General features: G+C 34.8%; 1 protein-coding gene across 2 annotated transcripts in view; it reads right to left on the reverse strand.

The window, feature by feature from the left end:
- The window catches only part of LOC106881311 (uncharacterized), a 24,691-nt gene extending 8,802 nt beyond the window's left edge, over positions 1-15,889 (reverse strand). The window contains exons 1-7 of one of the 2 annotated variants that reach the window (XM_014931650.3): positions 15,628-15,889; positions 11,335-11,484; positions 10,070-10,318; positions 9,156-9,222; positions 7,560-7,722; positions 2,342-2,488; positions 108-256 (exon numbers count right to left, since the gene is read on the reverse strand). In XM_014931650.3, the coding sequence (XP_014787136.1) occupies positions 108-256; positions 2,342-2,488; positions 7,560-7,722; positions 9,156-9,222; positions 10,070-10,318; positions 11,335-11,484; positions 15,628-15,726 (1,024 nt within the window). In that variant the 5' untranslated portion in view covers positions 15,727-15,889. The remainder of the gene's footprint in view (positions 1-107; positions 257-2,341; positions 2,489-7,559; positions 7,723-9,155; positions 9,223-10,069; positions 10,319-11,334; positions 11,485-15,627) is intronic. The other variant, XM_014931651.3, reaches the window with a different exon arrangement.
- Between the last annotated feature and the right edge of the window lie 1,662 nt (positions 15,890-17,551).

A 17,551-nucleotide genomic window follows, 5' to 3' on the forward strand; every position in this document is an offset into this window, starting at 1 on the left:
ATGACAGTAAAGTCAAGTAGACAGGACTAAGACAAAAAAAAATAATCACTAGTGATAATTAACCTAATATTTGACTGGGCTTTGTTGATTCAGCAAACTGTAATTACCTGATGGTTTTCTATAAAACCTGCAGTTATTATTACAGTATAACCATGCCAGATCTTTGGTGTTGTTATCACAAGGGCACAATGCAGGAATGCTCATTGATAATTGCTGGCATTTCTTTTCCAGTTTCTCTTGCAGAGAGTACGCCTGTCTGGAGAAACAATACAAAGCAATTATCTTGTTTTTTTTTTGCCTTTTTTTTTAGAAAGAAAATTTGTAAGGTACATAAAATAAAAACTGCATTTCAAAAAAAAAATCTACACAATAACAGAGAACAACAACATCAAATATACACACACACATTATCAACATAAGTTACCTGTGAATTAGCGGGATAGGAGAACAGAAATAGGAAAGGACAACAAGCATCATTTAGCTGCATCTATGTAGATGTTACTTCAGCCAGCTGTCAGTAATGCTTAACTATCCTGAACTAAAACACTTATTAAATACATGTCAACAACACATGTAAAGCAATGCATAAGCATACAGAAATATGATTATGCACACAAAGTCACAAACACGCATCTCATATGAACATATGTTTCATCCACAAACTTTCAATTTAATTTTTCATCTTTGTTTATAGATATCTTTTATCTTTTCTTATCCTATTCACATGTTTCAGTCACTGGACTGTGGCCATGCTGGAGCACTGCCTTCGGGGGTTTTAGCTGAACAGATCACCTCAAGTACTTATTTTGTTTAAAGTCTGGTACTTACTCTATCAGTCCTCTTTTTCTGAACTGCCAAGTAATGGATGCATAAACAAACCAACACTGGCTGTCAAATGATTTTGGGAGACAGACACAAATACAAAGACATACGTGTGTGTGTGTGTGTGTGTGTGTGTGTTTACATGCGTGCATGCATGGGGGGGGGGGGGGGTATATGTGTGTATATGTGCGTGTGTAAGTATGTATGTATCATAGTTTCGAGGACATGCTTTTTTTCCTCACCATTTTTCTTTCTATCTCTCTCTAACGTCTTTCTTACACCTTGTTGCTACTGCTACTAGATCAATCCTAGCATTTTTGTCTTTCATTCAATTTTATTTTGTTTTTCCCACCAAAAACATCACAAACATCACATTCATAAATTCTTTCTTTCCTTCATGTTCATTTTGCAACAAAAGTCATATACCTATTTTCCTTCATCCTAGTACTCTTTCAGTGAGTTTGTTGTAGACAGCTTTTTTTTTTCTTGCCTTTAACCCACTTATAAATGAATTCCATGTCGCATAATTTTTCGCTTCTGTACTTATACTCTGCCATGAATGTCCCCCTTTCTCTAGTTCCTTTTGTGCTGATCCACGCCACGAGTTCTTAGGCCGACCCTTCTTTCTATATCCATCCGGATTCCACTGTAAAGCACTTTTCGCTACATTTGGTTTCTTTTCTAATTGTGCTATCAATCCACTTTCACTTTTTCTGAAATATTTGCTCCCTAATCGAAACTTGATTTGTTCTTTGCCATAGCTTCATATTGCTTATGTGTTCAGGCCATCTAATTTTAAGTATACTATGCAAAATTAGATGGCATCTCTCAAAGCCCAACCCCTCCTCCTCATCGTGAGAGATGGAAACAGGTAAAGCTGGCCAACAGGGTTCTGGTGAAGTTGAATGGGCTAATCACCCATGCAATGGATTTTCAAATTGATTACAAAAACACTGATAGTTGTAGACAGTTCCCAGTCAAAAAAACTACAATCCTTCTTATTGAACTGTATTACATGCTACCGTCTAAAATGTTTCATTTCTTTTGCATGTTGTCACTCTCAATGGCCTAACACTTTCTCTTTGTGATGTTCAACTCCTCAGTGATATTTACATACACTGGGACAACCAGAAGTATCATGGCATTAAAATCTACAGACTTTAAACATACTGAAACTATGCTAATTCTGGTCCTCATGGCTAACTAGAGGTTTTTCATGTTCAAATGTCCTTTTCTATTAATTACTTCTACAGTTCATTTGTTTCCACAACTATGCATTAAACATGTCAAGGCTGTCTTGTTATTTGATAGACTTGGAAACAAGCAGGGTTGGTGTCAGAAAGGACATTCTGACTTAGAATACTATTCCAGCCTATGCTCTTCTGACCCATGCAAGTATAGAAAAGTAAAAATAACAGTGACGACAACAATGACAACGTTGACCATGACAATGACGATAACAAACTACATAAATAAGTTCTGTTTGAATAGAAAAAGAAATCCTACAATTAGTCTTTACCTTTGATAGAAGCTGCACATTCTGTTTAGTTTAGAATGTTTTCTGGACCAGTCATCTATTTCTAGTTCAAAAATTTGATGTTGTGTTTTAGGCTGAAAGTTTAGAGGATCATTGGACTGTTCTATCCATTTATTTTCATAAAATGAGCTGAAATTAAGAAATTAATTTGATTGATTATCAATAATCCAAACCAAATAAATGTAGAAAGAGAATACATTTTCTTAGAATTAGTCAACTCTAATACACAAGCAGAAAAAAATTCCTAGTTAGCCGGTCAACTGAATGAAAGTCACCAAAACCTAATTAGCAAAATGAATTTCAATCTTGTTATAACTATTATTATTATTCATACCCATCAAAATTCCATAGTCATTTAAAAAGCTTTATGATTGTTGAAAATTTATAGAGAATTATGATATCCATTTGGGGGGAAGGGGAAGCATTTGATTCTTGAGATGGTGTGAAGTCCACAGTGGTAGGACTGAAAGTTCAGTCTTTTGAGATAACTTTGAAAATTATATTCTTCATTGTAAACATACATGTTTCTCTACCTTGAGAGTTGCTAATTATTATTTCATTTTATTTCTTAAAGTCATGAAATAAACAGTCATAACTATCAAACGACATTAAAGAGATAATTTATTCATAACATTATTCTGATACAGCACAATTGATTAAGTAAAGCATTGATCATTATTTTGATATCAGAGAAAAGTTCATATGGCTACTTCAAGCCACAGTCCCAGTGAATGAAGCACAAAAGCTGCCTCACTGAGCTGTGGATATCTTATGTCACCGAACAGCAGACTTTTTCCTTTATCAGAACGTTACCCTGAATTAATTCCTTCGCGTGATGGAAAATATTGATTTCAATTTTTGGCACAAGGCCAGCAATTTTAGAGAGAGCGGTTAGTACTTATTTTAAACTAGTACTTATTTTAACGACCTCGGAAGGATGAAAGGCACAGTCAACTTCGGCAGAATTTGAACTCGGAACGTAAAGAACCGGAATAAACGCCACTAAATATTTTTGACCGGCGTACAAACAAAACTTGACGCCTGCATGATGAAAAGTGTTAACCTCTAAAACATTTTCAAGTTTAAGGTACCAAGGGAGGTAATTGTCATTACAAGGGAAGTAACTTTGTTCTCCTTTAAAACTATTTCACAGATAATTTTCTATTTCATACAAAGAATAAAAGCAACTGAAATAAATTACCATATTTTAAAGTGTATAAGGAACCCTTTTTTGTTAAAAATTAGGCTTAAGAACTATAGGAGTTTCTTATACATGGATAGTATTATAATCCCTTACAATACCTTTTTTCCAAATTTTAAGCCCTAAAAATTAGGGGGTTCTTTATACACACTAACGCTTCCTTAATGTGTGCAGTGAAGGATGTTACATAGGGTAATCTTCAAGTTTAGGGGGATAAAAAAATAAATAAAAATATTCAAGGGAAATAACTGAACGACTTACCAGTATTATCCGTTTTCTTCTAGCTGTTTATAAATAAATCACACCCTAACCCTAATCCTAACCCTAACGTCAATCAAATCACGTGTGTGATTTATTTATAAACAGAGATGTACGGAGAATACTGGTAAGACGTTCAGTTACTTCCCTTGAATTTTTTTTTTTATCCCCCTAAACTTGAAGATTACCGTTACATAGTTACTGGGGGACATTTGCATAGCTTTTTTTATATATTTATATTCTATTTGAATATTAACTTTTAAAAAAAAATTAATTTAATTATATGATAAACTGCTAGTTAATCGCAATAGCAAATTTCGAAACATGAATAAGTAAATAAACAAAACCGAATATATACTATAAATGCCTCTAGTATTTCCTTGTGGATAGTGCTGTGCTAACTAGTTACTCGTGTCCAACTAGTACGCGGAATCAAATTACTCTAGTTTGAAACACCAAGGAAAACACCAATTTTAACTATGCCGATATTTGCAAGCTTAAGACATGCTATAAGGAAAATAATGTTTTTCCTTCTTTTTCAGACATTACATCATTCAGAGCTAAGATGTCATAGTAAACATGTAAAAATCTCCGAGTGAAAAAATCATATTTTTAAAGTAGCTTACTTCTTGAAAAACAGCCTTAAGAAATTAATTCAGATAGTGTAATGAAGATAGCAGTCATACCCCCGTGGGGCGTCGCAAGACTTTGGTGCCTGGGGGTGCTTCAGAATATTAGGAAGGGGGCATCAATTTGTAATAATGCTGAAGTGGAGTCACTAAAGTGGAGTAAATCTGATGGTGCACCATTGAATAAATGGTGAGCGGGAGTGGCGTCCAGTGCACCCGCTTAGCGAGTAAGATCTCATATTTATCAATACCAGAAGACGATATCACAGGCTATCGTATATGAAACCAGTAATCACTGATGCAATATAATTCTACATGAAAGCTGAATAATTAGCGATCTATTTATCATTTCCGTTAAGGCGGTGAGCCTGCAGAATCGTTAGAGCGTTTGGGCAAAATGCCTAGCAGCATCTCTTCCGGCTCTTTAAGTTCTGTGCTCAAATGTCGCTGCGGTCAAATTTACCTTTCATCCTTTCAGCTGTTTGTTATAATACATACATCTAAAGCAAAATTTTTCAGGGGGTCCTTAAAATACTATTGTGAATCACCAATTTACTATTGTGTGAGCGGAGCACACAAAATCTTATATGGATCCTCAGGGGCGATATGGATTCCGGTTCAGAACCACTGATGTAAAGCATTCGTAATGGGTCATTTCCTATAATAAAATGTTTCAGCGTAGATAAAATAAAGTACCAGTCACGTACTGAGTGATATAATCGACTATCCCTCGCTTCCTCTTTAAATTACTATCGTTATTCCAATTTAAAAATTAAATTAAATTAATTTCTGCTTTAAAAAAGGTAATTCCAGAGCTGTACTTGTCTGGCAGGTGATTTGATCTGAGACTGTTTGTTGAAACTAAAGCTGTGTAGAAGACTCATTCTAGCCTTTCAAAAACACACAAAAACTGTTAACTTGCTGTGGAACTGTGACGGTGACCAAGTCGTAGACTGTGACGAAAATGTTGACACCAAGTAAGCGCCGTCTTAAGACATAAGTACACTGGGCAGTTAACAGCGGACCTCAGGAGACTAGAGGTCCGATTATGATTTATGTATGTTTCGATTTGCTATCAATAAATAAATATTATAGGGCCTAACACATTGATTTGGCTGGAGGCCTTTAATGCTGTTAAAACCTAGTAATAAAAGATTTAGTGAAGTTAACAATTTCTGTGCCTTCCCTTCTATAAAAGATGATACATTGCGGATTAAATTAAATTACCTCCCTTTATAGAAAAGAAGAGAAAAGGCCGTAATCTATCGACAAATTCTGTGAATCACACATTTCAGTCTGTGGTTTTTTAACCATTACCTGTACAAGACCGCTAATAAAGAAGCTTTTGACTTCGTTGATATCTCAACACACTAAATTATCAGATGAGTTTTCGAGAGACTGACTGGTTGTTCCAGCGACTTTGCCTTGCCAAACGCTTTAATATTTCTCAAAAGAAAATTTAGAAGAGGAAAACCAATTTCTCCTGGTGTCATGTATAATTGAATGGAATGTGCCTGCTTCTATTTTAATTATTTTTATTTTTTACTAATTTACTTTTGCCTTTCGTTATTTATTTTTCTTCCGTCTTTCTCCGGTTTTTAAAAAAATTTAGTTACTTCCCTTAGTTGCTAGGTTGTGGATAGTTATCTCCCTTAGACCGTAAAACGAAACATTTTATTATAGGAAATGACCCATTACGAATGCTTTAATATCAGTGGTTCTGAACCGGAATCCATATCGCCCCTGAGGATCCATATAAGATTTTGTGTGCTCCGCTCACAAAATGGTAAATTGGTGATTCACAATAGTATTTTAAGGACCCCCTGAAAATTTTTGCTTTAGATGTATGTATTGTAACAAACAGCTTGGTTTCTTTCTCTAACATTTTACATAGAAATTGGCACAATGTAAATACAAATGATGCCATGGCAATTTGGTAAGAATAATCCTTTCCTTTCCACTTCTTCTTCCTCCCTTTCTATTTTCTTTCTTTTGTTTTCTTTCCTTCTTTTATTTCTTCTTTTTCATTTCTCTTCTTTTTCCCTTTATATCATTTCCTTTTTCTCCTTCACACACATATATGTGCATGTGAATTCCATCATTTCTTCAGTCATAACTTACCTGAAAACTTTGTACCCCCCACAAGAGAAACCCAAAGTAGCAAAAGGCTGACTTAATCAAAATCAAAAAAAATTAATCTGTTATATTATTGATTATTCTTTCTTGCAGCAGTCAACACTAAATGCATGCTACGACTTATTTATTTATGATGGTAACCAGTAAAAGCATTAGAGAATGTTATTTATTCTAAATCTCTGCACTCTGAGTTCAAATTCTACTACGGTCAACTTTATCTTTCATCAGTTTGAGATCAATAACGAAAAATTATATATCTAGAGCAGTGGACAGGCAGAACTGTAAAAATGTTGGACCAAATGCCTTGCAATATTTATTCCTGTTCCTTTAATTCTGTCATAGTTTATTTGAGTGGGAGGCTTAATTTGTTGCCAAGTTTAACATCAACACTTTACACATATAACAAGTGAACTGTGGTAAAAAATAACGTGACATTTCACAGATTTCTTACCAAACCTAGACCTACTCAAAAATGGATAAAACAATGGTTTCAATTATAATAGATGAAAATCGTTTAAGTTCTTATAAAGGTAAAGCAAGGAAGCCCCTAAAGATCAGAAGAGAGGAGCATAAAAAGCCTTTGACCCATCTACTTGAGGCTGCCCCTGGTTCTGTGAGACAAACGTCATGTTTATAGTGGCCTAAATTAAAACCTAACATCAAAAATTTATGTTAATTTATATTCCAAACACTAGTTTAATAATGACAAAGTTATTTTCCTAAATTCTTCATTAGTTTCAAAATTAATTGACACAAAATTAGTGTAATTCATTAGAAATATGATAACGAAAGGCTAATGAGAGAAGAAAACCTAGTACTGATGATGTCCAGAGATGAAAGCAACTGAAACACAGACTTTCATTTCTAACAAAAAGATTAATATTCAGAAGAATTATAATCTCATTTTAGTACTTCAATACTTAAAAGTATTATTCAATAAAATGATAATTCAACATTATTAACATGGAATACATACATAAACTGCTTTGCATTCAAGTTATTTTTCTGCTGAATTATCTTGATCTTTTTACGGTCCATCTCCATGAACATTTTACGGGTCAGTACACGCTGCATCATCTGTTGTTTCTTACTCTTCCAATCCATATTGTATTTTGATTGAACCGTAGATAGCTTAGCACCTGCAATATCATCGTAACTATGATACCAACAATGATGTAGGAAAAGTGGAGTAAATCAGATAAATGCTAAGTGGTTTCGTGGCTACAGTTCTAAACTGCATTTTTCTCAAAGCTTAACTTATTAGAGATGATAAAACAGCTGCAAGTGTGAGCATGAATATTACCATTAAATGAAATAATTATGAAGAAATCTAAAACCCATTCCTGGTGTGAAAAGTAGGTATAAGCACCTAATTACTGTCAATGTAGCATTACAAACATGAAAACTTAACACTGCTAGGCTGATACTTTATTGACTTAGTTATTTCCAATTCTCATGCCAGTACCGCATGACTGGCTCTCGTGCCGGTGGCATGTAAAAACACCTACTACACTCTCGGAGTGGTTGGCATTAGGAAGGGTATCCAGCTGTAGAAACTCTGCCAGATCAGATTGGAGCCTGGTGTAGCCATCCGGTTCACCAGTCCTCAGTCAAATCGTCCAACCTATGCTAGCATAGAAAGCAGACGTTAAACGACAATGATGATGATGATGATGATGATAAATGAGGCTGAAAAAGTATACATATTTCTTCCCTCCCCACTTCATTTATGTTTAATTTTGAATTCTAATGGCTACTTTACTCTTTCACAATAACAATGGATACATTATTTGTTGGCTGCTGCCAGCTCAACCATCTCCTCCATGGTTCTTGACAAACTAGGCCCAGCCACCAACCTATCATAAGTTCCTTTGGTAGCTGACTGCCCCTCTTCCTCTTACATCATGAAAACATGTAGTATTCTCAGTCCCCAGAAAAAGAACAAAGAAGAAAAAGAAGAATGTGATTGTGGTGGTGGTGATGATGATGAGGATGGAGAGGAATTTGGTAGTAGTGAAAATGGTAGCAGCTAATTACAACATCAATATTTTATTCTTTAATGGCGTGAAATTATGGCCGCCATTAAGGAAGTACAATCTACGTATGCGCAAGGGACTTGCCTTCCCGGAAGCCCCTCGAGTGCGCATGCGTAGTAAAACCAGTACTTAAAGTGCTTTGCGCGCTTTCTAGCTCTCTTTAACGCAATGCCTTCGATGTAACAACAACTTGCTCCTCTCAGATGCCTCGACGAAGCCTTTAACCTTCCAATGCTGATCACAAGCTAACCAGCAGCTGCCAGGCTGAATAACACAGGATTTGTAAAGCCAAGCATCACCAAAATAAAACTTATTTTTATTATGTTGTTAATTGTCCTACTGTTTTCTTAATATATAATTTTGTTGAAAGGTTATAGGGAGAGACTAATGTCTCTATTGCAACTATCAACCTTTTACAATTCCTTCAAAAGTCACTTCTTCAACAATGAAATAGATTAAAAAAAAAACAACTGAAAATGTAAATAAATTTAGAGAACATACAACTTTTCTAAGCTGTGACAAAAGAAAACACATACCTATGCCGTTATTAAAGTCCTTTACCATTTCCTTATAATCTAATGGAAAAGAAAATTTTCCAGATGCCTAGAAAATAAAATATTTTTTAATAAATTTCAGTATTTTGTTTTTTTTTCTTCATTCCTTCTTCTGACGTCTAAAGTTCAATTCTGAAATTTAAATATTAAATGCAGTTGATTCCAGCCTGCACAAAGTTCTCTCGTTGTTCATTAATAATAATAATAATAATAATAATAATAATAGTGAAATTATTGTATACAGTGCTCAGGTGCACTACAACTTGTCAGAAGTGTGCATAAAGCATCTGCAGTATTGTACAAATGTCTGGAAAGTGAACAGTGTATGAGTCAGATACATGCTTGCGTGTGTATGGAGGGGAGAAAATCAGGTGTAGTGTTGGCGAATCTCCGGGAGCCACTCTGAACTCACCTATTACTTTACTCTAAAACATATAGGGGAAGGGGCCTAGTCGATTACATCGACCCCAGTACTCAACTGGTACTTATTTTATCAACCCCAAAAGGATGAAAGGCAAAGTTGATCTTGGCAGAATTTGAACTCGGAACATAAGGACAGGCAAAAAGCCTAGTGGCATTTTGCCTGGCATGCTAATGATTCTGCCAGCTTGCCACCTTATTAATGATAGTAAAAATAATTAAGAACAGCCAGGATTGTGTGAAAGGTTCTTGATATCTAAAGAAACTAGTTGTGACCCAGTATCAAGAAATCTAATTCTAAATGTGACACATTTGTGTACACCTTTAAATAATACTTTCTTAGACTGGCACAAGACCACAGATTAACTTCATCCTGGTGCTTAACTGGTTTATTTTAGTGACCCTAAAATATGACCCTAAAACACTAAGAGACAAAGACAATCCCTGCATAAAGTGAACAACAGTAATAAACTTACTTCTTCTGTCTCATCAGAGCTAACAGATACGTCAGTTTTTCTTGGATTTACTTTGGCAGTACCAGTTGTTAAATTATTTATAGTTGTGTGATTTGATTTACGATGACTGTTAGGTTTGTTTAATGTAGCATCAACATTATCAGAATCTGCTGTGAATTGTTCAGTCTGGGAATGTTTGTTGGTATTTTGCTGGGATGATTGCAATTCAGTATTCATGCAGTTCCTCAAGACATCTTGGGCTACATCAAGCTGAAATTAATCAATGTTTTATATTTTACATATGATATTTTCCAAAAAATTGAAATTTAGTTTACATAAAATTCATACAGAGCTGTAGCTAGACAACCACGAGGGAAATGAATCATCAGCTGTAAGGTAGGCAGATGGCATCCTGACACTAGCTAACAGGGTATTTATGTCTGTAGGCCTTTAAAACAATTAGCAAAAGTTTGGTACATGTAACCAAACCATACCCTCTTGTGAGATGGTCAACTGTACTTTTGGTCTCAGTCATATGTTCCACTTAGCAATAAACAAATACTACAGGATGAGGCAATTCACTGCTGAGAGCAGCAAGACTGCTAAAATTGATAAGCATTTTCAGTATACCTTAAGTGCAGGCATGGATATGTGGTTGACAAGATGCTTCCCAACCATGTGGTCTCAGGATCACTCCTGCAACGTGGCACTTTAGGCATGTGTCTTTTACTACAGCCCTAGACTGTGAGTGGATTTGGTAGACAAAAAAAAAAAAATGAAAGAAACATGTATGTATGTATGTTTGTGTGAAGGCGCATGGCTTAGTGGTAGGGCATTCATCTCATGATCGTAAGGTAGTGAGTTCGATTCCCAGCAACGCGTTGTCCTTGAGCAAGACACTTTATTTCACGCTGCTCCAGTCCACTCAATAACCAAGGTAACTAGTAAATAAGAATTGATAAAATAAGAACCAAACTTTAATATATACGGATATTGACATGATTGACTAAAACTTTTGCTGGCAGTGCTCCTCTATGGCCACAATCACTATACACGAGTGTGAGACCCAATTTTGACCATAGGCTCAGGAACAAGGGGTACAGGGAGTGCAAGTGCACCATCTACAATTCTTATGGGGCAATGTAAACACTTTAAAAGTCTTGGGTTGGACCTGGGTTTGCACCCACCAAGCAAATTTCATTCCCACACATATAGCTTTGACTGCCAGCTCCAGCAACATAACATTACAATAAGACTTCCTTTAATGAAATCCTTAATTTACTCACCTCTTTCATGCGCAGTTCCAATTCTTTCTGCTTTTTCTTTTGTTGGATGGCTGCAACCCGTTTTCTGACACGATTTTGGAACTTCTGTAGGCGGACTTCTTTCTCTTGTTGCTGTTTTACATTTTTCTCTTCTTCTTCAACAGCCAACAGCTATATATATATATATATATATATATATATATATATATATATATACATATATATACACACACACACACAAACACATACATACATATATATATGTATATATATACGTACACACACACACATATATATATCTCCTTATGTATCTCACGTCTGTTTTCATTCCTCCACTTCTATATCTTCGCTATAATAACTATTACTTAAAACATTTTCTCACACTGTCTCCGATGAAGGGATTTATAAAATATCCTGGAAACAGCTGTAAGACCTTCTCTTTATAAATATTCTGAAAACTATTCACAGCCTTGGATTTTTTATCTCATTCTGTTAATTTATATATATATATATATATATATATATATATATATATATATATATATATATATATATATATATATATATATACATGTATGTATGTATGTATGTATGTATAAAACAAATAATAAATGAGTATATGCATATATACTATATATATATGTGTGTGTGTGTGTGTGTGTGTGTGTGTGTGTGTGTGTGCATGTATGTATGTATGTATGTATGTATATATGTACATATGTATATGTATATGTATATATATATATATATATATATATATATATATGTATATGTATGTATGTATGTATGCATATATATGTGTGTGTGTGTCTGTACGTATATATGTATATATGCATGCATGTATATATATATACATATATATGTATATATGTATATATATGTATATATATATGTATGTATGTATGTATAATGTATGTATGTTATTCAACTACAGTAGTAGCTGAATAATATTCTTAAGGCCACAATTTACTCGCATGCAGCATCTTTCAGACTTTGTCGCTAATTCAGTTCATAACCAAATTGAAAATTGTTAACAGTTTTGAAGAGGACTGGTCTTTAGCTACATTTTGGCATTAAAAAATTGACATTTGGTCCAGTAGAAAAAAGTTTACATCAAAATTTGTAGCAACGTTATTGGAGAGTAAGTAACGCCTCCAATCAAGTTTAGATCTAAATAACTTTTTTATTTTAAAAGAAAAATATATATATCTTAGCTTCAATGATAGAAGAAAGCCTGAAGAATTTCACAGTTTTGGTCCTGTGCAACAAAAATTTGTATCAAAAAAGTTGTGAGGTAAAATATCATGAAAAAATATAAGTAAGGCAAAAAATTGGATATAAGTATGATTAACGTTTTTATTTTAAAAACAAACTATATTTTAATTAAGCTTAAATGACAGAGCTCAATTTTAGGAATTTCATGGTATCAATTTCATGCAACGAAGTTTTCAAAGAAAAAAGTTTGTGTGTGTGTGTAATTTTCAATATCATCTTTTCCACTTTATTTTACCCCAATTTTCTCTTTCCATATTTCCAGTTATCTTTCCCTGCCCTCTAAAGTACATCTTTGCTTTGCCATTTCTCAACTTTAATGCACTTTTATATCAGCCTGTCGCTCCCCTCTCACCTTTTGTCCCAATTCACTATAACCAACCCTAAGAACCCCTGACCTCCATCTCTGTCGATGTACATATCTCTCTCTTCCTCTGCCCCTGTGTGTGTGTATATGTTTGTGTGTCTGTGTTTGCCCCCACCCAACATCGCTTGACAACCGATGCTGGTGTGTTTACGTCCCCGTAACGTAGCGGTTCGGCAAAAGAGACCGATAGAATAAGTACTAGGCTTCCAAAGTATAAGTCCTGGGGTCGATTTGCTCGACTAAAGGCGGTGCTCCAGCATGGCCGCAGTCAAATGACTGAAACAAGTAAAAGAATAAAAGAAAAGAATGCATTAACTTCCTTTTTTAGTGAGGACTTCCTTATATTTGTGTATTATCGTGTGTGTGAGTGCTCTTTCATCTAGCCATCGGTTTATCATAGTATCATATAACAACGATAATCATAATATCTATACATGTTTTTTCGCTTATGAAGTCTTATTCCACAACCGGTTCCTAACGCAGTCATTTCATATTTATCTCCCTTGCATTAAGAAACGGAGACCATTTAAGCGCTCACTTCGTCTTCTAGCTTATCCCAAATACACACTTAGGAGACATGTGACTTCTTCGAAGGACAAATCAAGAAAAATGTACACTCTAAAAAATCTATCATAGTATTAGATAAATTTCACTAATATTTACACTAGAGAGACAAGGTTCCTTTTGTCATAGTGAAAGGGCGAAAAACTATTTCAGAACATAACTAATATAAGTTGAAGAGATTGCTTCTTTCTGAAAGACAGCCAGAAAACAGGAAAGACATCAAGTTGTTTTTGGTTATTAGTAACTCGAGTGTAGACGATGGAGGTATATTCTAAGCAGGAAAATAAGGTTGGTGCAAGAATTAAATTGAGACAATTAGACTGAATAATTATTTCTAATTTTGGGACAAGGCAAAGGAACTTTTTAGGGAATTGGAAGTCAATTATATTGATCCCAGAGATCAACTGGTACTTATTTTATCAGCCCTGAAAGGACGAAAGGTAAAGTTGACCAGTTTTGGGGAAGAGGTAAATTGGTTACCTCAACCCCAGTATTCAACTGGTACTTATTTTATCAACCTTGAAAGGATGAAAAGCAATGTTGACCCCGACAGCATTTGAACTCAGACAATAAGGTCAGAAGAAATACTGCTCAACATTTTTTCTGATGCGATAATAATTCTGCCAGTTTGCCACCTTAGGCGCTCACTATATTAAAAATTCTTAGAATCTATGCCTATCTAGAGAAAAGAACAGGAAACTACTCCTGTTTATTTACCTATATGATGTGGATGGTTGTGTAGGAAGTTTCATTTTCGTATTTGTTTTGATGGGAAAGTATATGTTGAAACTCGTATTGTTGTATTTTAGGTGGGTCATATTGCCAATAAAACCACACACACACTGATTATATTTCACTTCAGCTTTATTACCAGTCAGTTAGATAAATAATCAATTGATTAGTCTGTCAAAGTTCCTCTATCAGAAAAAATTGCATGTGCAGAGCCTTTGAGTAAGGAATGCAAGGGGGACATCATACCCAAATCTCAGAAAATGTTTTTATATAGTGAAAGGAAGGGGTGTTACCACCACCACCCAGCCCCACAAAAAATTGGGCCCTGTCCCTGATAAAATTCCTGGTGTTAGAGGCAAACTGCCAGATACCTAGACCTTTAGTCGTGCCTGATTTATGGGAGTAATTATTAGTCAGAGCATCTACGAAATAAATTCAGTCAGTGTTTCTAAACCATCTGATGTGTAAAAAATCCTATTATATTTTTATAATTAAATATTATTAAGAATTGTATAAAAAAAAATTTGTGAAAATATTTTATGTATTGTAAAAGTATAAACAATTTATAACAAAATCTTATATGACATCCAAAGGCCATATGGACAGTTGAAAACCACTGATTCAGATGGTTTCTTGACTATTGATTTCAATTTTGGGAAAGGGGCTAAGTCGATTAGATTGACCCCAGTGTCCAACTGGTACTTACTAATCAACCCCGAAAGGATGATAGGCAAAAAGTCAACCTCGGCAGAATTTGAACTCAAAATGTAAAGGTGAATGAATTGTTGGGTGTGCTAACGATTCTGCCAGCTCACCATCTTTGAATATTCTTTTCTACTCTAAGCACAAGGCCAGAAATTTTGGGGGAGGGGGCCAGTCAATTAGATCGACTCCAATACACGCCTATTGCTCTAAACGAGAACTATATATTTTAAATATTTATTTGATAGTTTATTATCGCTTTAAAGCTGTCATGGGCAACCCGTGAGACTTTCTGAATGGCATGTCTAACGAAAAATTACCTTGAATGTTTTTAATTGTGCGGCTTGCCTAATGATGAGCCATGTATCGTGCGTCCCGCTTCTCGAAAAAGGTAGCCATGCCTTCTTTCTAAGTTCAGTGAGAAGTGGGCGACAAGTATCTTGAACAACCAACACACAAAACAACTGGGCCTTTAAGGCTTTAGTCAGCGAGAGATATGATTATAGTTGTTTAATTCCAGGTTAACCTTGATCGAGCTTACTCTTAGTGATCCTGGCTTTTGTTGTTGTTTTTTGTTGGGAGTTTTTGTTTGTTTGGGAGGGGTGCAGTCAAAGATACACTTTGTATGAAAACAAAACACTTGATTTAAAAGAAATTCTCTGAACTTTTACACTCACCCAAGCAGACTTTTTTTCAGGGGTGAATCTGACTGCCCGAGTACAAATCGACGCAGGAGTAAGCCTCCCAGGAAAATCATAATTCATCACATTCTTCATTCCTCTACTTCGATGGGAAGATAAAGTTTTGGAAACCTATTATTTCTTACTATTGTGACTATTGTCGTTGTTTTAAAAAAAAGATTGTTTCCAATTGTTGCTACAACAAACCCTATTAAGTTAAATGGAATCAAACATGACATCTCGGCTTGTGATTGGTTGAAAATGTTTTTAAAAAACGTCGTCTTGGATATTTTTGCGTTTTACTTCCGGTTGTCACTGTATTGATTAACTTTTTAAGTAAACAAACTTAGTAAAACTATTTAATCTCTTCGATGTACAATCTTGAACGAAGGAAGAAAAAAGATTAAAAAATTTTAGTGTTTAACAAAAGGAATGGTAATGTTCCGAAAAAGAATTTAATCAGCGTGCCAAATTTCATTATTCCGAAAATTTGGTTCATACTGTTGTTGACCGATCCCAGGCTGCTTTCTGATTCATATTCATGTTACTTATAGCCATGTAAATGTCATTAACGTCGTAACATATTACTTGCCTCATGTCTGATGATATGTATATATATAACGTTGTCAAATATGTATGTAAATACTAACCTCCAGTACAAAACGAACAAGAACACATAGAGAAACGACGTACCTACTACATTCACCCAATATAAAAATAAATCATTTTACAGGAGTGACTCGTAAGATTAATTAAACTGAGTTAATTGCGTTTTATAGTATATTTCATGAACATAAAATAGTATACTTCAGAATTTTTGTAGATACTCGGTGATTCCACGCGTGTAGTGCTTTTGTAAAAAATACTTTATTAATCAATTAAGGAGTCAGTGATTACTAAGACTAATTAAACTGCTTTTTATAGTAAATTTTATAACAAAGCATCATATTTTAGAATCTTTGGAGATCTTTTGTACAGATTCGACAGTTTTACCCATACCTTATCATAAAGCACATCAGTATTTTTATTGATTCTGGAAAAAAGACTTCAATGGAATTTAATACTGTAATGAGGTAGACATGCATTTTAACGTGCTACTGTGAGCGCTAATCCGACTAACTTCATTGTATTAATGATTTTCCAAATTGACGTAAGAGCTATAGGTGTGCGACCTGTTAGAAATAACAGCCAAATTTCCTTCATATCTCAGCCTATCGTATTTAAAAAAGAGAAAGACATTTTGGGTAACTTAATCGTAGATACTTTGTACCAGAAATATGAACAAGAAGATCATGAATGGGACCTGGGGCTGAACATCAACAACAAGGGTTCTTTTCAGTTTCAACTACGTCTTCCAATTTTACTGAAAACTTCTACACAGGTACAGTTTTTTATAGCAATTACGAATATCACAACTCTTTCCCAGTAATTTTGCAAAGACGAGTGATTACAATACCCTGCTTTCGCTTACGCGCACAGCATACAAAGTTACGAACTTAAAGAGATAGAAATTTTTTTACTCTGAAATATTCAGTCATAAAAATTCTTAAGTACCGGGACGTATCAGTGAACCATTTCTTCTAACTAATGACATCCTCGACGTTTGCAGGTATTGGGCCCCTAACGGCGAAGTTCTTAACGAGGTGTCAGGTAATACCTGTGAGGGCGCTTGGCTTATCCAATGCCTTAGCCTCGCCATCACCTGTTGTGATAACGCAAGCGTGCTGGCTTGTTTTAGTAGGTTTCGTTGAACCTTGTGGTATGCTACTAATTGAGGCACTTGGAACTGAATTGATGAGCTTTTCCTTTTTTTTTTTTTTCTTTGTTCCTCTTTTTCTATTTTAGTTTCTCCCGGTTTTGGATCTATATCTTTAGTATGGTTTTGTGTTGTATGCCAATAAAATGTTATATGTATATTGCA

The sequence above is a fragment of the Octopus bimaculoides genome, chromosome 5 (assembly GCF_046866305.1).
Source record: "Octopus bimaculoides isolate indiv1 chromosome 5, ASM4686630v1, whole genome shotgun sequence".
Taxonomy (NCBI): Eukaryota; Metazoa; Mollusca; class Cephalopoda; order Octopoda; family Octopodidae; genus Octopus; species Octopus bimaculoides.